Source organism: Saccopteryx bilineata, chromosome 1 (assembly GCF_036850765.1).
Source record: "Saccopteryx bilineata isolate mSacBil1 chromosome 1, mSacBil1_pri_phased_curated, whole genome shotgun sequence".
NCBI classification, from domain to species: domain Eukaryota; kingdom Metazoa; phylum Chordata; class Mammalia; order Chiroptera; family Emballonuridae; genus Saccopteryx; species Saccopteryx bilineata.
The window spans coordinates 399,632,525-399,654,168 of NC_089490.1; the positions used below are offsets into that span (position 1 = coordinate 399,632,525).

Sequence of the window (21,644 nt, forward strand, 5' to 3'; positions counted from 1 at the left end):
AGCAGGCCCTCCTGAGGATGCAGGCCACGACCCAGTGCCCAACACGGGGAAGGCTGTGGAGGCACAGGGATGCCACCACCCTTCAGGAATTGCCTCATCCCACAGGTAGAAACTGAGGCCGGAGGATGGAAGGGACTTACTGAGATCACCCAGCCATCACCTACATCCCTTCCTTTCTTCCTTGGGAGGGCGAGGACCTGCAGAAGTGGCTGGGCTGAGTGCCCTGGGGAAGAGGGGCCTGGCCGACGGGGCAGGCTCTTACCTGGGCGCCTGGCTGGCCCTTGGGGCGCAAGGAGGAAGTGGGGACGCCCTGGGCCCAGCGCCTTTTGAGCTGGCGGCCCAGCCCCTGGCGGCAGTTAATGATTATCCTGCTGTCTGTCAATATGGATCACAAGTGCAGTTCGAAGGGCAGGAGCCCTGAACTGTGCCCGGGCAGGGCCAGGCCTGTCTACCCCACCCGATGGCATCTGACCCCAGCAGTCCACAGCCCACGGCCCTCCCGGCCCCCTCCCCAGCTCGGCCTACTGCCTCAGGTGTCCATGGACAGCGAGGACCCTGGATCCACCAAGACAAAAATTTTGCCCTGTTCACTCGGTGCCCATATATCCCTTGCTGAGAAGGGGACCCCAGGGGCAGAGGGAAGCTGTGGGGACCTTCGTTAACCACAGAGGGGTCTGTAGATGGCCTAAGTCTGTGCCTCAGTTTCTCCGCGGGCCCACCTACAGCAGTGCAGTGCTACTGGGGAGCAGGGCAGGACAAGAGACGCGGGCAAGCCCCTCTCCCTGGTCTGTGTAGGGAGTGTGGCAGTGGGCGTTTTCCTTATCCCATGGAAGTCTCTGTGCAAACGCCACTTCAGGACACCTAATCAGTGCTGCCCCAGTGGCCCTCCCCCTGCAGTGCCCTGCAGCTGGGACCCTGGGATAGAGGTTCCAGCCTCCAGCGGGCCCAGCCTTCCAGGGAGGGCTGGCGGGGCCTCCAGGTCCTTATAAGCTGGGTGGGGATTATCAGGGAGGACCGGGGGCTCAAAGACCAAGGCCCAGAGCATGCAGTTAGGGTCCGAGCCTCGCGGGGGCTCCACAGCCCTGCCCTCTGCTCCGGTCCAGCGTCCTCCCGCTGTCTCCCAACTCCAGGCCCCGGTCAGGCGGGCCCTGGCCTCTTGCAGGGACAGAGCCAAGAAATGCGGTCTGGGTAGGTGGCCTCCAAGGGGCACTCCGCCTCCCCTTCACTCTGCTCCTGCTGCAGCAGAAGTGGGGCTGGGGTGGCAGCCCCACAGGAGGGCAGCTAGGAGCCCAGGGCGGTGAGAGGAGTGCAGAGATGGGCAGGTGGCTGGGTCAGAGGCTGGGGCGGAGACCCTGGCCTGCTGGGCAGGGGTGGGGTGGGTGGGTGTGGCGAACCCTGCTGGCCACATGGGAGGTGCTGGATGCGAGGTGGGAACCTGGGTGCCAGTCAAGGTCAAGGCTGAGGCCAGGGCAGTGCAGTACACAGGACGAGGGGCTGGCAGTGGGCACAGTTTATTCCACGTCATGCAGACACTGACCCACACGCTCAGGAGCTTAAAAAATAATACATTGAATCACACAGCGTCTGTCTCCCCTCCTTCCCCAGAAAGACGCTCGGCTGAGTGCTGAGTGGGCTCAGGATCCGAGGGTCCAAAAGCCTCCATCCCGGGACAAGGCAGCAGCGTGGCCCAGGTGGTGGGGGCATGTCCGTCCTCCCCAGACAAAAGTGCAGACAGCGCCAAGGCCCCGCGCAGGGAGGCCCCAGCTCCCAGCGATTGGCAGCAGCATGTGGGCCCCGCGCGGGGCCTTTCCCGGTCCTTCCTGAGGGCCCGCGCCAGGCTCTGGGCCACAGCTCTCAGGACGCAGTGCCGCTGCGGTGGGATAGGCGTTGTGGGCGGGCAGCGCCCTGGAGTCCCGGGCAACTGCTGCTCAGTTCTGGGCCTCGTCCGAACGCCACTTGAGAGTGTGGTCCTTGTGTGCGTCAGGCAGGATCTGGTTGCGCATGCCCCCGAGCAGGCTGGACGTGGCCTCTGTGGCCAGGATGAGCGGCTTCACCACGGTGGGGGGCAGCTGGCGGATCACGCCCCCCACAGCACCGGTCAGCCCCTTCTGCTCATGACCCCGAGATGCCACATCACAGATGGTCTGAGCGGTGTCCAGGATGCCCTGTGGAGGGGGAGGTCAGTGCAGGGGGCTGGGGGGAGAGGTGGGTGTGGGATGCCCGGACGCAGGGCTGGCCCTCTTACCTCTCGAACGGTGTCGTAGGCCTTGGCCACGCCCTCCCGGAGGTCAGCTGGCTGCTGGCCCTTGCGCAGCCTTCGCACAGAGCGCTTGTCCTGCAGGGAGCGGGAGATGGGCACCGCCGGGGACAGGATGTCGTACACCGTCTCGGCTGTGGCCTGGGGAAGCACAGGGGACAGCACTGAGGAGTGGCTGCTCAGACAGATACAACAGACCACTAGGCTACCAGGCCAGGGAGCCGCCACTGCCCCGCCCCACACCTGTGCTATACTGAGTGGGTCCAGGAAAGGCCCCACCAGCCAGGGCAGGTGGCTGCACGCCTCCTCAGGGGCTGCTCCTAACGTGCTCTGTGCCCAAGCCCCTCCTCCTGGTGGCTACCATGCCCGTGCACCTCACCCCATCTGCTGGGTGCCCCTTGCCCGAGCTGGGCACAGTGCCTGGCCTCACCCATTCTACGGAGCAGTGCTGCAGAGACCGGGCTCCCTTTCACTCACCCACAGACTGCTCAGTCCATCGCTGAGTCCAACCAGCCTTCTGCCTGAGACTCCTGTGCCTCTCACCCAGCCCCACCCCCACACCACCGGACTCGCTGCCCTGCCACCCTGAACTCCTGCGCCTACGGGACGCCTCCCTGCGGGGCCCCCAGGGCCTGAATGAACCAGGCCCTCCTTTCCTGTCTGTGAACAGACTCCCTGTCCCTCCCCTTCAGGACTGGGCCGTGAGCAGAGACCCAGTGGGCTATAAAGCCTGGGGGGCATTCATCCTCCAGCATGGGGGTCACATGGGCCTCGGGAGACCCAGCTGCAAGCCCTGGGCCAGTCACTTAGCCTCTTCTCTCTGTGACTGTTCCTCAGAAACTCTGCACTCCCAGACTACCCAGTGTCAGTGGAGTGTGGGGCGGAATCAGGGCCACAGTGGACCCTCCAGCCCAGCACAGCTGGACGCGCTCACCTGGATTGCCTGAACCAGCCGGTTGCTGAGTTCCAGGGCAGCAGAAGCCGTAGAGGAGCCGAAAGAGGCGGCCCCCCGCTGCAGCCCCCGCATGAGGCGCCCGTCCTTCCGGTATTGCTCGATGGGCAGCCAGAGCAGGTCCCGGAACCCTTGGACTGGGGGAACGCGGCTGTCAGAGGTGCCTGAGGCTGTGCCTGCGCAGCTCCCGCCAGCCTACATTGGGACCTCCCCTACCTATTCCCAATGGCAGCTTCTAGGCTCCCCAAGAGTGTGGGCAGTTTTTTTTGTTTTTTGTTTTTGTTTTTGTTTTTCCTTTATCATTTTTCTGAAGCTGGAAACGGGGAGAGACAGTCAGACAGACTCCTGCATGCGCCCGACCGGGATCCACCCGGCACGCCCACCAGGGGCGATGCTCTGCCCACCAGGGGGCGATGCTCTGCCCCTCCGGGGCGTCGCCATGTTGCAACCAGAGCCACTCCAGCGTCTGGGGCAGAGGCCACAGAGCCATCCCCAGCGCCCGGGCCATCTTTGCTCCAATGGAGCCTTGGCTGCGGGAGGGGAAGAGAGAGACAGAGAGGGAAAGCGCGGCGGAGGGGTGGAGAAGCAAATGGGCGCTTCTCCTATGTGCCCTGGCCGGGAATCGAACCCGGGTCCTCCGCACGCTAGGCCGACGCTCTACCGCTGAGCCAACCGGCCAGGGCCGAGTGTGGGCAGTTTTAAGAGTCCCCAGAGCCAGACACTTACAGAGCTGGACAACTGAGTGCATGGGGCCCACTCCCCCCAGCAGGCCAGGCAGCTGGTTCTTGCGGATGTCCTGCAGCCACTCATTGAGGGCATAGCCCAGTACTTTGTCCACGCCCAGGAGTCTGGGGAGAGGAGAGGGAAGCAGGTGGGACAGAGCCTCACACCGAGGGGTCACAGAGCCAGGAGGACTAAGGCACCTCAATACTCCCCAAGGCCCCACCCAGCCCTCTGCAGACGGGGGGGGGGTAAGGCGACTGTACCCATTTCACAGAGGAGAAACTGAGGCCCCCCACAGGTTCCTATCTTGGCCAAGGCCAGCCACACACAGCCAGTCAGGAGCAGAACCAGGGGAAGACCGGGACCCTGCACAGGGGCCGGGGCGCGTGTGGTGGCTCACCCATGCCGGCAGCAGAGCCGCTTCAGTTTCAGCTCTGAGCAGTTGAGCTGGGCCAGGCCGATGAGGAGGCCGGCCAAAGTGCCCTGGGAGGGAGAAAGGGTTCTGCTTTACATGACGGGCCACAGGGACCTGCACAGCCCACAGGAGGTCACCTCAGTGGCCAATAGTGCCTGGATGCAAGCCCTGACCTCCTGGCCCCAGGCCACACCCGAGCAGCATGGGGACCCAGAGGGCCCAGCCCACTCAGCCATCCACCTGATGGTCCCACGTACCACCTGGTCCATGGTGACGTGCTTGCCGTGGTAATCCAGCCAGATGGGCACCTCGGACGTGAAGCGGAACTCCCTGGGGATAAAGAGCAGGGTCCTTCCGTCGCCGACCTGGCCCTGTGCAGTCTGACCCAGGCCCCCAGCGCGAGGCTTACCTGAAGTAGATGGGCTGCTGCTCAGAGGAAGAGCCTGGTCCGCCCGCTGCGGTCTCCGGGGCTCCAGTGGTCTCTGTGCCCTCGGACTGCCCTTCCTGGGCACTGCTGGGCTGGACTCGGGTCTCCGGGTGTGCTGGCGATCAGAAAAACCAGGGATAGGCCCAGGGTGGATGGGAAGCCAAGACCCTCCCCTCCCCGGTCCAGCCTCTCACCCTCTGCGGGGGTCTCTGCTGGCACGATGGGGTTAATGCCCGCTGCCAGGCTGGTAAAGAAGTCCTTGAGGAAGAGCAGTGCGTCCTGTGGGGGCGGAGTGTGGGGCAGAGGTCGGGCTCGGGGCCTTGGCAGCAAGGGGGCTCACCTCAGGCCTGCCCCACCCAGCCTACTCACCTGGTCCACGTTGAGCCGCAGGGGCATCAGCGAGACCCGGAGACAACACTCAGGTCCACCCAGGTTGGTCGCAGGGGCCACATGAAGTGCTTTGATGGTGAGCTGGGAACAGAGGGTGAGGTCTGGATGCCTGTTGGGCCTCAGGCCCTGGGTCCCTGCTCACTACGCCAGCCCAGTTAGTCCTGTGTCTACAGCTAAGCCGGCCTGAGCCCCACCTTCCCCCAGGCGCGTGTGAGCGCGTGTCTGAAGAGGCGGCCCGATGGCTGCCCACGGTACCATGTTGGAGTGGGCGCGCCGCGGCATCCGCTCGCTGGTGTGCAGGTAGAGGAACTTGTTGATCTTGGAGGAGGGGAGCCGGTCGCGGATCTCGAGCTCCTGCACGATGAACACCTGGCGGGACAGCGGCTGCTCCTCCAGCTCCTTGCTAGGGGCCGCGGGGCCTGCGGCCGGCTCCACGGGGTACACCTCGTGCTGGAAGCTGACCTGTGGGGCGGGTGGAAGCCTGAGCCGGATATGGGGTTCACCTCTGGCCCCTCTGCTCCTAGCACCCTGCCTGCACACAGCCCCATCTCAGACCCATGCCTGGCTGCTGCCTGGACACCTTTATGTGGCCATCTCGCAGGCATCTGAAACCAGCGTGGCCACACTGAACTCGGACCTCCTCCCCCAGGTCTATCCGTCTCCACGCCCACACCTTCCGTCTGCCCGTCACCCTCAGTGTAAGCCCTGGTTCAGCCATTGCTCTCCAACCTGTCACCAGGGGGGCCAGTTTTACATCCTAAAAACATCTAGAAAATCCACTCCACACACATTCAGGCCCAGAGTAAGTTCTCAAGGAGAGACGTGCTGGCCGAGTGGCAGAGACGGGACAGTCCACCCCCACCGCTGGGCCTTTGCACCCCAGTACCCCAGCTCACCTTGCTGAGCTGGATCTCCATGAGGACATGGTGCTGCCTCCCACTGCCCCCCTGCGTGCGCCAGGAGTTCTGGGGCCGGTTGGGGCCGGAGCCGCGAGAAGGAGAGCTCCTGGGGCCCGCGAGGCCAACTCTTGCTCTAGGAAGAGGGACAGGGACAAGCTGACTCACGGGAACCGCCTTTCCTCACCCACTCCGCTCAGAGCAGCCCTTTCAGCCTATGGCAGGAGACCCTCTGCCGGAAGGCAGATGGGATAGGAAGGAGGCGGCGCTGAGGCCAGGGAGGTGAGGGTATGGCTCAAGGTCAGGGCTGGACCCTTGCCCAGCCTTGTTTCCTGGGTTGACAGGTTCCACTGTCACAGCTGGCACCTGCACTGTCTCCTTCTCACCTGTGGCTGGGGTGGGGGCCAAAGTCTCGACCCCCATAGAGGTGCCAGACGAGGGAGACCTCACGCAGCACCACCCGAGTGCTGGGCACTGGGAAGTGGGAAGGTGCCCGCAGCAGGTCCGTGCTGCCCAGCGGCCGTGAGAAGTGCCCGTCGTGCACGACGATGGGGCCTGGCTGCAGCTGTGTCACCACGGGCTCCCCATCCCGGGGCTGCAGAGAGGAGGCCAGCGAGCACGTGTGACACAGGTGCTCTCCCCAGTCCCGGCCTCCCTCCACCCCATTCCTTCTATTCTCACATCTCCTTCCCATTTTTGTTTTTTTTTGGTGTGTGTGGTTTTTTTTTGGGTTTTTTTTTTTTTTTTTTTACAGAGACAGAGAGAGGGACAGACAGGAACAGAGAGAGATGAGAAGCATCAATCATCAGTTTTTCGTTGCGCATTGCGACACCCCAGTTGTTCATTGATTGCTTTCTCATATGTGCCTTGACCGTGGGCCTTCAGCAGACCAAGTAACCCCTTGCTCGAGCCAGCGAACCTGGGTCCAAGCTGGTGAGCCTTTGCTCAAACCAGATGAGCCCGCACTCATGCTGGCGACCCCAGGGTCTCGAACCTGGGTCCTCGGCATCCCAGTCCGATGCTCTATCCACTATGCCACCACCCGGCCAGGCTCCTTCCCATTTTTGACAAAAGATGGTCACTGTCCCCACTGCCTGTGTCTGAATATTCTGTCCAGGATGGGGCTCAGTCCCCTTGCTCCTGCCAGCCTTGTCTCCCTGGGACCTGGGGTGCATGTGATATTCCCACTGGTACTTGGGGGCCAGGAGGCAGCCAAGTGGTTCTCCTCACCCTCCCACTAACCATGTTGTTCTAGTCCCTCTGCTCGGGACGCACGCCTTCCATCCCTTCCTCCGGAAATCCACCATCTCCTCCAGGGCTGAGTTCAGGGAGCCTCCCAGAAAGACCCTCCTAGCCCCACCTCCCGGGAGAGTGACCACCTTGCCTCTCCCACACCTCGAGCTCTAGAACTGAGCCAACCTCCCCCACCACTTCCTGCCCCTGCCCAGCCTGCCCTCTACACACCGGGATGCCCAGGCCAGGGGCGTCAAGGATGCAGAACTCATCATTGTCCAGAGTGTCTCCATCCCCCTCCTCTTCCTTTTTATCTTCCTTGGGCTCTGAGCAGGACCCCAAACTGCCAGCAGGGACCCCAGCTGGGGGTGACGCGGCCTGGGCCCCACTCCGTTCACCTGGGAATAAGTAGACTGACACTGGCGAGGCCTGAGGGAGGGGGCCACCTGAGGGAGAGAAAGGCTGGTTTGGGGTAATGCCCAGTGTGGGTGCTCAGTGTGACTACTGGCCCCAAAGCCCCCCAGCCCACCTGAAGGCTGGGCCAGCCCCCGCAGGCTGCGCTCGGTGTCCAGAAGGGCATCGGTCAGGTCCCGCTGGTTGATGAGGGCCGTCTCCACTGGGGGACACGAGGGCAGGGAAGCGGGGTTCTCGGAGAGCTGGGCCAGGCAGGGGAGGGTGGTGAATGAGTGCCCGGAGGGAGGGCAGGCCCCCCGGGGACCATGGCAGGGAGGGCTGGGCAGAGCTCTGGTAGCCAGTGCGGCTGGCCTCACCTGTACTTTCTGGCCAGCAATCTCGGTGGGGCTGGGGGGCCGGGGTGGGGGGTGCAGGTCGCCTGCGTTCATTACGTACTGCAGCAGGTTGACCAGCAGGGCGCAGGAGTCGGCGCAGCTGTGCATGTGCACCACGTTGTTGGAGCAGCGCAGCTCGAACAGTGGCTGACTCTGTGGGGGTAGGGTGCCATCAGCCCAGGCTCGGTCCTCTCCATACAGACAGGGCGGGCTAGGTCTTCCCTGGGGGGTACCCCTGAACGATGAGCACGCTGAGCCCAGAAAGCAGAAGGGGTTGGCCCTGGAGAGGTCTTCCCGAGGCCCTCTGCCCGACACAGCCAGCCAGCCAGTCAAGGCCCACCCCCTCCAGCTCACGGATGAGGGAACTGGCTCTTGCCTACCAGGCCCTGCTTTCGCCACAGCTGCAGCTGCCCTCTAGTGGCAAGACTCACAGTGAGGGGCACCCTGGGAAGGGCACAGGGCGCAGAAGCAGAGCGATGGTGTGGGGGAGGGTGACCCCCTGAAGGCAACCGCACTCACCAGTTTGCCCTCAGTGCTCCCCTTCCAGGTTTTGATAACAAGCTCCAGGAGGTCAACATCCAAGACACAGACGTAATCTGGAGAGAGGACAGGGATACTCCTACTGCCTTCTCACAACCACCCCCCTGCCACCGAAAGGGGAGAATCGGGGGGGGGGGGGGCTGCCTGGGTCATGTGCGTGCACAGGGTATGGGAGCTGAGAACCCGGCCAGCGGGTGGGGGAGGACACTGCCTGCTCTGTGTGTGGCGGGGACCATGGCCCCTCAGAGGGGAGGGGCCCAGACCAGGCCCTGCCCACCTCGTCGCAGATCCAGGGTCTCCACCTCACACTTGTCGGACAGGTACAAGGCTGAGTCATCGAGGATGAACCTGGTGGGGAACAGGGCTGAAAAGGGCCCGGAGCCACTGCAGGCGGCAGCTCCATGGAGGCCAGCAGGGGTGGGGTGCCCAGAGACAGGCAGAGGGACACCCACAGCAGGTCCCAACCACACAAGACACTAGTGCTGGGCCCTTTCTGGCCTCAGTGTCATCTGTACATTTGGGAGGATGGGCCTGGCTTCCCATGTTGCAGGCCCAGTTTTTTGTTTTTGTTTTTTTTTGGTATTTTTTCTGAAGCTGGAAACGGGGAGAGACAGTCAGACAGACTCCCGCATGCGCCCTACCGGGATCCACCCGGCACGCCCACCAGGGGCGAAGCTCTGCCCACCAGGGGGCGATGCTCTGCCCCTACGGGGCGTCGCTCTGCCGAGACCAGAGCCACTCTAGTGCCTGGGGCAGAGGCCAAAGAGCCATCCCCAGCGCCCGGGCCACTTTTGCTCCAATGGAGCCTTGGCTATGGGAAGGGAAGAGAGAGACAGAGAGGAAGGAGGGGGGGGCGGAGAAGCAAATGGGCGCTTCTCCTATGTGCCCTGGCCGGGAATCGAACCCGGGTACCCCGCACACCAGGCCGACGCTCTACCACTGAGCAAACCGGCCAGGGCCGCAGGCCCAGTTTTATCGTTCTCCAAGCAACCCCAGGAAGAAGGGTCCTGTCTCCCACCTGCATTCATAGTTCTTTTAAAACAAGTCTTATTTATTTTATTTCATTTTTTGGTGACAGAGAGAGAGAGACAGATAGGGAAAGACAGGAAGGGAGAGAGATGAGAAGCATTGATTCTTTGTTGCGGCACCTTAGTTGTTCATTGATTGCTTTCTCATATGTGCCTTGACCAGGGGCTACAGCAGAGCGAGTGGCCCCTTGCTTAAGCCGGTGAACTTGGTCTCAAGCTGGTGAGCCTTGCTCAAGCCAGATGAGCCCACGCTCAATCCAATGGCCTTTCTAACCTGGGTCCTCTGTGTCCCAGTCCGATGCTCGTCCACTGCGCCATACCGCCTGGTCAGGCTCAATGTTATTCTTTGGCTGGACTTTAAAGGCTGGATGGGCCTGACCAGGCGGTGGCGCAGTGGATAGAGCATCGGACTGGGATGCAGAGGACCCAGGTTCAAGACCCCGAGGTCGCCAGCTTGAGTGCAGGCTCATCTGGTTTGAGCAAAAGCCCACCAGCTTGAACCCAAGGTCGCTGGCTCCAGCAAGGGGTTACTCGGTCTTCTGAAGACCCGTGGTCAAGGCACATATGAGAAAGCAATCAATGTACAACTAAGGTGTTGCAGTGTGCAACGAAAAACTAATGATTGATGCTTCTTATCTCTCTTCGTTCCTGTCTGTCTGTCCCTGTCTATCCCTCTTTCTGACTCACTCTCTGTCTCTGTAAAAAATAAACAAATAAATAAAATTTAATAAAGGCTGGATGGGCCATGTTCACTGACTTAGGCGGTAATTTGGGGCATTTGCATTGTGAGTTCCGACTATGTTGAATCACACTACAGAGGCGGTATATTCCACCTGCCTTACCCGTGCACCCTAGGACAACCACCAGAAGTCAACTCATCAGCACAGAGAGCATGAATGCTTGTAAGGCTCTGATTTGAAGGTCCAACTGCCCTCCAGGAAGGTGGAACCAATTGCAATGGAGAAATCACCACTTGATTGTACATAAAGGCTCAGAGAATGGCCTGAGGACACATGGCAAGAAGACAGCACCCTGAAGGAGTGGCAGCTGCATCCCAGCTTGGGAGAGGGCTGCATACCTGAGCAGGAAAGTGGAGGTGTCCATGATGATATTACTGGAGAGGGTGAAGGTCTCAGCGGTGACAAGGACACGCACAGGGAGGTAGAGGGGTCTGGGGGTGACAATGAAGCTGGGGCAGACTCCTTACACGTGACAGCCTGCCCCTCCCCCTGGGACCCAGCCCGCCAGCCTGGGTACCTGTAGTCCACAGCACAGGAGAACAGGTGTGTGTGTAGAACGGTGATGACCGTTGGGGGCAAGTAGCCCAGAACGGGATCATCCAGCACATCTAAGAACTCCAAAAGCTGTGGGAACCCAGGTGGGAGAGGTGGTGAGGACAGGGTGGCCTCTCCCCTCCTCTAATCCCCCAGCCCATGCCCATGGCACTGCCTCCTCCCGTGCCACCTCCACTCACCTGGGAGTGCCAGCTCTGTTCTGGTAGGGTTATGTAGTGGCGCAGTGTGGCTCTGTGCAGCCGTAGTGTCACCAGGAATTCCTGGGGGTGCGACACAGTTAGCAAGGAGGGGGCCCAGCCTGCCATGCACCAGGAAGGCAGTCACCCCGGCCAAGTGGGTGGGCAGAAGTGGGCGTGGCTGTACCTTGACATTCTTGTGGGGGTCCAGGTGGATGCGCACAGCAGTAGACAGCATGTGGGGGCCCCGGCCCTTTGAGCTTGAGGCTCCCCGCTCAATCACCCCTTCCTCTGATGGGTAGATGGTTGGGACCAGCTGGGCCGGAGGAGCAAAGCTGGGCAGCTCCAGGTGACAGGGCAGCAGGTAGTCGTCCACGGTCGCTGGGAAGATACCTGGTGAGCCCCTTGCCAAGCTGGGGGCCCACATCCTTCCTGAAAGCCCCTACCCTGTCCATGGACCCTACAGACCCAGGGCGACTGGCCCATAGCCCTCACACCTCGGTGGTAGAGAGTTGCCTTTTCAGCCTCCAGACAGAAGTAGCCAAGGCCCGGCTGGCCTCGGTACTGGGAGACACTGAAGACGGTGCCTTGCTCCACGTCCAGCACCAGCTCCCCGTGCACAGCCTCTAGTCGCCTTCCCCCCTCGTCCTGCAGACAGAGCACGTGGCTTGGCCTCAAGCCGCACAGAGCAGTCCCCACACCCTCGGGGGCAAGGGGCTCTCCTGGCACCCTGGCCTAACTAGGATCAGCTCCAGCGTCTACCCAGACTCCGCTTGAGGCCCGGGGCAGCATCCGCCTTTTCTACCAGAGGGGAGAAAAACCACCCTGCCCTGTCTGCCTCCTAGCATCAGACAGTGCCCATTCGGAATCATAGCACGGTGCCTCACACACAGCAGGTGCCAATGTGGCTGACAGAGTACTGCGGGGGGGGGGGGGGGTATCAGGTGAGTGCTGCTGGCTGGCACTCGGTCCCCACTGGGACCCTTTTGCCACATTCCCGGACTGGCACTGTTCATAGTGGTCTCGGTCTCCTGTCAATGGCAGCTCTACAGGCAGGGGTGTGCCCCCACCCAGGGCTGCCCTCACCTTGGTCTCACAGAGGGCCGTGATCCGACCCTTCAGCACCGTCACCAGTGTAGAGAAAGTACTCTGAGAGTGAGGGTTCAGGGACTCAGGGGCAGCCTGGGGGGCACCTGATGCCCCCACTGAGAAGAAGTGGGCATCCTCGTCGTCTGAGTCTGAGTCTGGGGTGAGATCAAGGAGCCAAGTGAGAAAGAAACCTGGAAGGGCCGCCCCAGCCCACCCAGCTCCGGGAGCCCTGGGACCCTGGCAGGCCCCTCCTACCCAGCTTGAAGGCTGACTTGCACATCTTGAAGTTGTCACGCCAGAAGCTGGGGAAGCCAGGAGGGGGAGCGGCAGGGGTGGAGCTGGGGGCGGGAAGCAGGTCTGCAGGCTCCCACATGAGCAGGTCATTGTTGATCCTGAGACAGGAAGATGGACGCTGGCTGGGAGGGAGGCCCACCCCGGCCCCTGCCACCCCTTCCATTTGCCCACATCAGTACCTGTTGTAGAGGCTCTCGTAGACCTCCTTGCTGGGCAGGAAGACGTGGGCGCTGGGCAGGACCACTTCCAGGCTGCAGCGCGACAGTGCCAGGGCCCGGCTCTGGAAGGTCCTCATCTCTTCAGGGTCTCCAGGAATGACCATCTGTATGGGGGAGCAGGGAAAGGCAGCTGAGACACGTTGAGGCCTGCATCTGGCAAGGAATCAGACATCCTAAGCTCGTATCATTCATTCACTTTTTACAATTTTTTCCACTGATTGAGAGACAGAGGAAGGGAGAGTGAGAGAAGCATCAACTCGCCACTCCACTTAGTTCCATTCAGTCGTGCCCTCATTGATGGCTCCTCGTATGTGCCCTGACCCGGAGAGAATGCGCAACCTCAGTGAGCCAGGATGCCACTACCCACTGAGCTCATTTACCCAGCCAGGCTCATTCTTTCATTCTCGTTCACTCATTCATCTGTCCTCCTCTGCTAGGATGACAGCCACGCCAGGTGATGCTCTGACCATGTGTCAGCCTGTTCTGAGGGCCTCACATATGTGAACCCCTTTGTCCTCAGAAGAGACCTGAGACAGGTCATTGCGTCCACTTTCCAGGTGAGGAAACTCATCTGTATGTAACTAAGAGATTAGGCAACAAGTTCAGATGACACGGCCATGGAGTAGTAGAGCCTGGATTCAAATCCAGACTTTTTGGCCCACAGGCCGGCCCTTACCTGCCTCTCTCTCCACCCCCATCACTTTCAGAGAGGCTCCCAATTCCTGAATGTACACTGCCACTAAGCGGCTGCCGGACGGGTCCTGACCTCCCCCGGAGCCTGCCCTCGCCAGTGCCTTCACTTCCAGGCCCTGTGAGCTGGGTTGGTACTGACTCCCCACTGACATGAGACGAGGGAAGAGACAAACTCTCTTCCCGGTGCCCCAGGCAGTCCTTTCCCCTGGTCCACAGACATCATGTGGCTCCCACAAAACCAGAGGGGTCCCAAGCCTCACCTCCTCTGTCTCATACATGGTCCTCTTGGAGGAGAAGGGCGAGGGCTCAGGCTCCCGCAGCTCGCAAGGACTCTCCACGGACAGCTCCAGCTCCTCCCCCTTCTCTCGGGCCACCTCCCACTGTGCACTGCTGGTCTGGGGGTTCAGGGTCACCACTACCCTGCCGGGGCACAGGCGTGTCACTGGCCTGTAGGGCCCACTGCCCTCCCTTCTGTGTGCCCCTTCCAGAGCCCCACTTACTGGGGTAGGAAGTATTTGCAACCAGGGCTCTTGGGATCCAGGGCTTTGGAGACTCGCAGGCAGGGGACAGGTGGCTTCTCTCCATCTTCGTAGGTGCCTGGAGGGGTGGGGATGAATGGGGGGGGTCACTGCTGCCTTTCCCCATTTCTTCCCAAAGGCCAGGTGGAGTCATTGACTCTCCTTTACTGTTTACAGATCTGTGCCTTCTCGTGCCCACGGTCTGCCACAGCACAGAGATAAAGGTCCACTCTGCCCACTGCCCAGAGCAGGCTGGGACAGGCAGCACAAGTGTCCCACAGAGCTGGTGAGGCCCAGGCCCAGGTCTGCTCCCCCATAACCCAGCCTTTTCAGTGGCCCTAAGCCTGTCTTTCCCAAAGGCCTGGGACTCTGCGCTAGGTGCTGTCCCCAGGGGGCTCTCACCATGTAGGTCGGAGCAGGTAAGTTCCAGGCGGGTGGGGGCTGGGGGACCAGGCCCACTACTCAGCTCTGACCGGAACTGGGGCTCAGTCAGCTCCAGCAGCAGCTGCTCGGCCCGAACGGACTGGCCCGCCCAGGGATCCCGCTCAGGCCTCAGGTCGGCAATGGGGAAGCGCAGCCGAAGTGTGGCCCGGGGTGCCGACAGCCGCACCACCGTCTGCTGCTCGGCAGCTGGCGGGGGTTCCGTCTGTGAGAGGGTATGGAGGTCACGGCTGCTGCCAGGCCCCACCACTGTGATCGTAAGCCAGAGGATTGGGCCCCACTCCCAGCCCTGGCTAGGCATCTTACCAGCAAGCCAACAGGTGGCTCGGGAGGGGTGATGGTGGCCAGGTGCAGCAGGGCAGTGAGTCGGTCCAGGGCCCCCAGCTCCACATCTGCCTGGAAGTCGGCCAGGTCCAGGGCTAGTTCTGAGTGGCAATGGCAGGCCGCTGGGCGCCGGGATCGGCTCTGAGGTTGAGGGTGTTCAGGTCAGCAAGGGATGTGGGGTGGGGGAGGGCAGGACGGGAAGGGGCCTTCTTGAGCAGAAATAGCACACAGAGCCCTCCCAGGTGGTAGTGAGAAGGGCTTGGGCAGGGGTCCCAGGAGGGACCAGGAGACCCTCACTACCCTGCCTGAGGCAGATGACCTGTCTAAGAAAACAAGCACCCAACATTCTCCACTGCCAGCCTTGAGGCGAGCAGGGGACCGCCATGACAGGCCAGGGAGGGGCAACAAGGCTAAGAGAGCAGCATGCACAGGTCTGGTGTGTGTGAGGGTCCCTGGATGGGGAGGGATGCTCTGCTTGGAGCACAGGGTAAGGGGTGGAGGGTGGAGCAGGGCTGTACCAGGGGAGTCTGGCGCTGGGGGTGTGCTGTCAATGCACCACGGGAAACAGACAAGGGTCTTTAGGCCTGGGGGGGTGGGTTACCTTGGGCACACGGCGCAGGGTCTGTGTGTGGCGCAAGTGAGCACAGGGATGAGCTGACGCCTGGGAGCCCTGGTTGCTGGGGAAGCTCAGGATCTGAAGTGGGGCGTGGGAGGTGAGGGTCAGGTGGAGCCCTCAGCCCACCCCCATCCCCACCTCTGCCCCCGACCACACACACGCCCTCTGGCCCTCACCTCCATGTACTCAGGCTCTGAAGCAGCCTTGGGCCACAGACACTCCAACACCTCGAGCTGCCCGAAGTGAACGTCTGTGCCAGCAATCCGACGGCCCCTGCCGGTCTGCAGCTCCCAGGACAGCTGCACAGCTGCGCCCGTCAGCCTGTGGAAAGAACCTGGGTATCAGATGGGGGAAGTGGGGGGCACAGGGAATCTCTCCTCAGGCCTCTGCCTTGGGCTTGTACCGGACATGGCTACAGGGACAAGCCCTCTGGAAGCGTGGTCGGAGATGGTGGAAGTCACGAGAGCCGAAGGGCCCATCCTTGGCAGCATCAAACTCGGCAAAAAAGTGCGTGGTAAGGTCAGGCGGTCCGGAAGATGGGGCAGATGTCTCAAGCAAGGTGAGGGTCATGCCCCCCAAGGTCATCTTCAGCAGCGAGTCAGGGCGCAGGGTGTCCGGATGGGGTGTAAGGGTCGTCCTCCCTGAGGGGATAGAGGATTCACCAGGGGCTCCAGGCTGGGGGCAGTGAGAAGTCCTGGCCCAGCAGCACTGTGGCTCTGGTAGGAAGCTTGGCCAGGCAAGGATGACACAAAGCTCTGTTATGTAAGGCACTGAGCCCAGGCTCAATTCAACCCTCCCAAGGGAGCTCAAAGGACTGGAGGTGACAAAGCACTAGCCCAGTACCTGACATACACAGCTCTCAATAAACACGGGCTAAAGTATAGCCTGGCAGGTCAGAGCTCATTACCCCGATTTAACGGAGGGGAAACCAAGTCTTGGAGGGTTGAAGTGTTCGCACAAGATCACTGACTGAAACCCAGGCTTGGTCCACTGCATCAGCAGCCTCCCCAGGGAACCCAGTCACCCGCTCTGGAGCGCTAGGCCTCAGTGGAGGCCTCCCGCACACATGTGACTTCCACTAACACCGAGGACCCTCCAAGGTCTTCCTGCCCCTGGAGTACTTACTCACCAGCTGGGTGGTCCTGGGCAGAGAGCCGGCGAGGGGCCATGTCACTGTGCATAGAGGAGCCCAAGTCTACGTCGGAGAGGGAAAGTTCAGAGACGGCTGAGGCTACGCTGCTCGTGAGGCCCGCCATGGAGAAGAAGAGGTCTGTGGGTCGGGGGGAGGCATCAGGGACAGTGGGTGGGCCCCGACTCCTGCACCCACACTAGTCGCCCCACCAACCACTGGGCCCAGTCGCTCCACACCCACCAGTGCTGTCCAGGTTAGCAAGAGGGTTGGGAAGGGGATCTGGGCTGAGAGGTTTGGCCACAGCCCCTGCCTGCAGCTGCTGGTTCAGGTCTTGCTCAATGAGCCACAGGTCTTCAGTACCTAGCGGGCGGCTCTTGTTCAGCTTGTCAACCAGGGCCTTGGGGTCTATGGGAGAGGATACTTCCTCATGTCAGTTCAGACCAGCTGGCTCCTCTCCAGCCATCCCACCCTCTGGACGACTTGGAGGCCTCACCTGCAAGGCTCATGGCACTGAGCAGTTCCTGAAGCTGCTGGAGCTGCCGCGGGGTCAGGAGCAAATGCAGGGAGCCCAACTGCCCAGCTACCTCCAGCTGGGGGTGGAGAAGGCAATCATGAAGCCACACCTGCTACCTAGGCCCGCGGAGAACCAACATCCACTGCCCTCACCCTCAGGAGGGAGGAGGCCAGCTGCCAAGAAGGCAGGAACCTCCCCCACTCAGCGACCCACTTGGGCCCAGGGGAGAGGAGCGCTGCTCAGGACCCTGGGGCGGCGCACTCCCTCCTCCCCACGGCCCGGGCACCCACCTTGGGGCCCGGGAAGGCCTCGTTCTGCTTCAGCTTCACTGTCAGCTCCATGTACCCTGAGCAGCTGCCGATCTGCAAGGGGGGCTTTGGGGGTCCTTCCTGGGAGGCAAGAAGATACGAGAGGAGAAGTTGAGAAGATGGCATTAGAGCGGGTAGAAGGGGTGGAGGGCAGGGGGTCGAGGGCCAGAGAGGGCAGAGGTGTGGAGAAAGGAACCGGGGGATCGGAACAGGCCCACCTGCGGAGGAAGCTCTTCGAAGTGCAGGCGGACTCCCGCCAGCTGCAGCAGCTTGTGCAGGAAAGCAGGAGGCTGGTGAACATCGACGGGGAGCGCCTGGCTTGGGTCCCGCACCGCCTCATCACAGTACTCTAGTCTGGGGAGTGCAGGGTCAGCCTGTGCCCGGTGACCCCGGGTGGAGGCCCCTCTCCCTGCACAGTATACTGGGGTCATCAAGCTGCTCCATCACAGCCAGGTCATCCTGGACCTCCGTGGCCAGTCCTTGCTCCGCAGACCTTCAGCACATAACCTGATCCTTGGGGGCCCCAAGCAAAGGCCACTTTGTGCCTGCACCCTCTGGACCCTGGACACCACTCCAGGCTGACAACACAGCCCGCCTCCCTCTGGCTGCGGCCACTGCCCAGCCCAACCAGACTTGCTCTGCCACTTCCCAGGAGCCTTGGCTGGGGGTGGGGTCGGGGCCTGGGTAGATGGAGGCTCTTCATGCTTCCTCTCCCTCATGCCAGCCCACCTGCCCCTACCTCTGCACATGCATCTCCACTGCCACACCATGCTCCCCATCACCCGGCGAGTGCTCCACCCTCACAACAGTGTCCAGGAAGGTCACCTTGATCCTTCGCAGCACTAAGGGGTGAGAAGGGGTCTCGGGTCAGGTTGAGCTATAAAGGGCAAGCAGAGTTTCCCCACTGAGCAGCAGGGTGGCCATGCTACTGTCTAAAGCCCCTGTCTTGTGGGCCACAAAGGAACAGGGGTTAGAGTGACTAGGAAGGGCCTCCTTACCAGTCTCAATGGTCTGGGCAAACATCTCCAGGCCCTCCAGGGGCTGTGGTGGCTCCGAGGGCTCCGGTAGCCCCTCCCGCAAGCACTCCTGAGCCAGCTGCAGGCTCGTGGTCATGCATGAGGCCCAGCTCTGCGAGTCAGCAGGCCCCGGTCCTGCGGGTAGGCAGGGGACTCAGGGCAGGCAGACCCTGTCAGCTCCTGGGTGCCCAGGCCCACTCACTACCTGCTCTCCCACCCCAGCCTTACCCAGCCCTCACCTGGGCCTTGGCGGGGCTGCAGGGTGAGCTGGAGGCCTGATACATGAACAGTGCAGTGGTCAGTGAGCAGTGCAGCCCAGGGCACGACCACCTCGATGGAGCCCACAAAGCCTTCCACCAGCTCCAACGGTGAGTCCATGGACTCCAGCACCTCGTTCACAGACTGCGAGCAGACAGGGGACAGAGCTGGCTCAGGACAACCCGAACCCAGCTGTCCCCCTGGTTCCTGAAGGTCTCATCTGTCTGCTCTCTCTTGGAGAGGGCCTTCGCTCGCCTAGATGCTCCTCGTGCTACCTACAAGGTCCTGCCTTTGTTCACGCTGCCCCTACTGTTGGCCATATGTGTCACTGCATCACCCAAATGTGCCCAACCTTTCAAGCCAGAAGAGGGGAGAGCTGAAGGATGAAGAGGGAGAAGCCAAGTGGAGGGGACAGAGGGCGGCGTGTTCCAGGCTGGAGAACAGCACATCCAAAGGCCCAGCAGAGGGTGCGGGAGCACCGCATGGTCACTCTGGGCAAGCAGAGTTCATGGGAATGTCCAGGAGCAGCGGGCAGGGAGGGGCCTGACCTGAGCCGAGGGAATGACCCCAACTCCGAACACTTGGTATAGCTCTACCTCTCCCTGCGGCACAGGTCGGGCCCCCCATTACAGACGGGTGAACAGTACCACCACCAGTCTGGGAGCTCGAGGGTAGGAGCCCACCTGCTCTCTCTGTCACCCAGAGAGAGCCTCGGTAAACACCTGTTGGATCTATGAGTAAACAAACTAGAAGGGCCCCAGAGATCAAGCCCAAACTCCTCATGCAAGATCCTCAGGTGGGAACACTGAGGCCTAGAGAGAAAGGTCTAGTCCAGTCACCCAATGTGCTGGGGCCCAGGCCTCTCTCCTCATCCTACCTCAGGGTCCCCAGGCACTCCGCTTCTTCAGGTCTTCAAGGTAAGGGCTGGCTATTGGAAAAGCACCTGCATTCTGCCAGGGCAGAACTCCGTAGGTGCCCATTCAATACCAGCTGGAGTGCAGGGCTGGGTGAGGGAGGAGTGTTTGGGACTGAGTAGGAGGGGCAGTTTCGAGGCCAGCCTGAAAAGGCTTTCTGCACTGGGATTCACAGGCAAGAGGCCACTGGGACGTGCCCCCAACTCTGGACTCAAGGGACTTCCCTTAGCCCACATTTGCTCAGGAAGACTGGGCCTACCCTTAGAGCCCAACTCTTCCTGCCCAGATTACACTGAGGCCAGAGGTGCTGTCTGCCCAGCCAGAAAACATGAACCCCTGCCCCCTTGCCCAGCCAGCGCCAGACCTGGGCTGGTGCCTCTAATTGGTGGCTCCTTTGCAACTTTCCTGGTCAGCTGAGCAGTAAATCACGCAGGGCCCCTCATCGCCCCCAGACTCAGGTCTGCCCCAGACCTTATTTCTCTTGGCCTCCCAGCATCTTCCTTGCCTCCTTCCTGCCTGGGGCCAGAACTCTCCGCCCTTCCCTGGGGCTTCCTCCAGGTGGGGACGCTAATCCCCTATTCCCTCCCCAAACACCCACTTGGTCCATCCCACTCTTCCAAAAGCAGGAAGTAGGCAGCAGCAGCAGCAGTCACACGAGGTGTTGATCAACACGGGGTGCTGACGCGATTGTTGACATCCACATCCGGAGGCGAGCCCCACCCACCAGGCCTGGGATTGATGGGTCAGGAGGTCAGAGGACCTTCCCCACAGGTGCCCGCAGCTGGGCTCCGGACCCCCTGACAGTCCTCCCTAATCAGCTGCTTGGCTCCACCCCTAATCACTGCCCTGGCCGGGTCCTACTGGGAGACCCTGGTTCCTCCGCTTTGCTCCCTCCTCACCCTCTGCTTAGTCCCTTGGCCTGATTTGAGAAAGGCACCACGTTCCTCAGATCAAGCCTCAAACTAAATGTGCTTATTCTGGCATTCTCCAGGCAAGTGACATCCCTCTCCCCGGCCAGTTTCTCCTTCTGTGAAGCGGCGGCAAGGAACCCCTTCCTGCCCAAGTCCTAGCTCTGAAGGCGATCAGCCGGGTGCCTCCGACGCCTGTCAAGGGCCGGACTTCCACCGCTTCAACACGCCCGGTACCTGGTCCCTCGGCTCGACCCTTTCATCAGGAGCCTCAGGTCGCTGCGGCCCCATGTCCCTCGCCCTCTTTCCGGGCTCGGGCCCGACTCCTCACCCAGATCTCCAGGTGGATATCCCTCAGGGCAACACTGCCCTTGTACAAATCGAGGCTCAGCTGATCCAGGCTGAGGTGCTCCTGGAAGAAGTGACCCAAGTAATGGTGCAGCAAGTAGCGGCAGACTCGCTCTTTCACACAGTTCGACCATGGCCACAGCCATCGTGACATCTCGGAGACCGCCGGGCCCGGGCCGCCTCCGCTCTCCGCCCGCCGGCGATCCCCGTCCGGCTGCGCTGTTCACTAGAGCCTCGGGTTCGCCCCGCCGCTTCTCTCAGCGCCAGGCCGCGCCCCCGGGATCTTAGCCACGCCCCCTAGCTTATTGCCATTGGTCATCTTAAAGGGAGAGGCCTACTGATTGGCCTACGGGGGCGGAGCCTTCAGGCGCCAAAAAGAGACTGGGTTCTTAGCGTGATATAGTGCTCCCAATCTTGATTTACGCTTGCGTATAAATTCTACGCGGGAGGACCTTTAACCTTCCTTCTACAGGCTCTAGGAAGGCTGTTGCTTGAGGACCAGCCCCGCAGAGAAATGCGCATGTGCTGACTCGTCCAATTACTTGAAGTAGTTGGGTACGATTTAAAGGGACAGTATCTCCTAAAACTTCGTGGAAAGCTTCCAGGAGAAATAAAGTCGGTATGAGAACCCCAGCAAACATCTGTAAAAACAAGTAAATAAACATTTGCATCTTAAGAAGCGCTTTATCTCTTTCAACCCTAATAACAACCCTCTAAAGTAGAGATTATAGTCACCAGTTTATGGTAAGAAAACAGGTTTATATAGATTTATAAAGGTTGCTGTGAGTGCATCACCAAGGTCTTTTTCCACTCTTTGCCTGGAAAGCTTGGTAGAAGATTTACTGACCCTTTCTCCTTTCTGCAATTGGTTGGAAGTCCATCCCCTCTCTGGAATAATAATAGTTTGTCATATTTCTCATCCTAAAATTAATA

The 21,644-nt window shown here is 61.1% G+C and overlaps 1 protein-coding gene across 2 annotated transcripts; it reads right to left on the reverse strand.

Annotated features, from left to right (window-relative positions):
* Positions 1 to 1,495: 1,495 nt before the first annotated feature.
* ATG2A (autophagy related 2A) lies at positions 1,496 to 20,965 on the reverse strand. Of its 2 annotated transcripts, none has more exons than XM_066251966.1 (41): positions 20,695 to 20,965; positions 18,523 to 18,685; positions 18,266 to 18,418; positions 18,007 to 18,109; positions 17,486 to 17,621; positions 17,250 to 17,348; positions 16,939 to 17,035; positions 16,686 to 16,850; positions 16,443 to 16,583; positions 15,717 to 15,954; positions 15,490 to 15,634; positions 15,299 to 15,391; positions 14,680 to 14,838; positions 14,335 to 14,578; positions 13,915 to 14,011; positions 13,675 to 13,834; positions 12,683 to 12,825; positions 12,465 to 12,601; positions 12,207 to 12,364; positions 11,618 to 11,768; positions 11,308 to 11,501; positions 11,124 to 11,204; positions 10,907 to 11,013; positions 10,728 to 10,820; positions 8,899 to 8,969; positions 8,601 to 8,677; positions 8,064 to 8,234; positions 7,823 to 7,949; positions 7,525 to 7,691; positions 6,447 to 6,655; positions 6,061 to 6,196; positions 5,420 to 5,626; positions 5,144 to 5,245; positions 4,969 to 5,053; positions 4,757 to 4,889; positions 4,605 to 4,677; positions 4,333 to 4,415; positions 3,936 to 4,057; positions 3,192 to 3,346; positions 2,246 to 2,398; positions 1,496 to 2,165 (listed from the first exon to the last, which is right to left on the reverse strand). In XM_066251966.1, exons 1-41 carry the CDS (start codon positions 20,863 to 20,865, stop codon positions 1,929 to 1,931), a joined length of 5,736 nt encoding a protein of 1,911 aa, XP_066108063.1. In that variant the 5' UTR covers positions 20,866 to 20,965; the 3' UTR covers positions 1,496 to 1,928. The 2 variants fall into 2 exon arrangements, with proteins under 2 accessions (XP_066108063.1, XP_066108062.1); XM_066251965.1 differs by having other exon boundaries at positions 7,525 to 7,739.
* Positions 20,966 to 21,644: the final 679 nt, after the last annotated feature.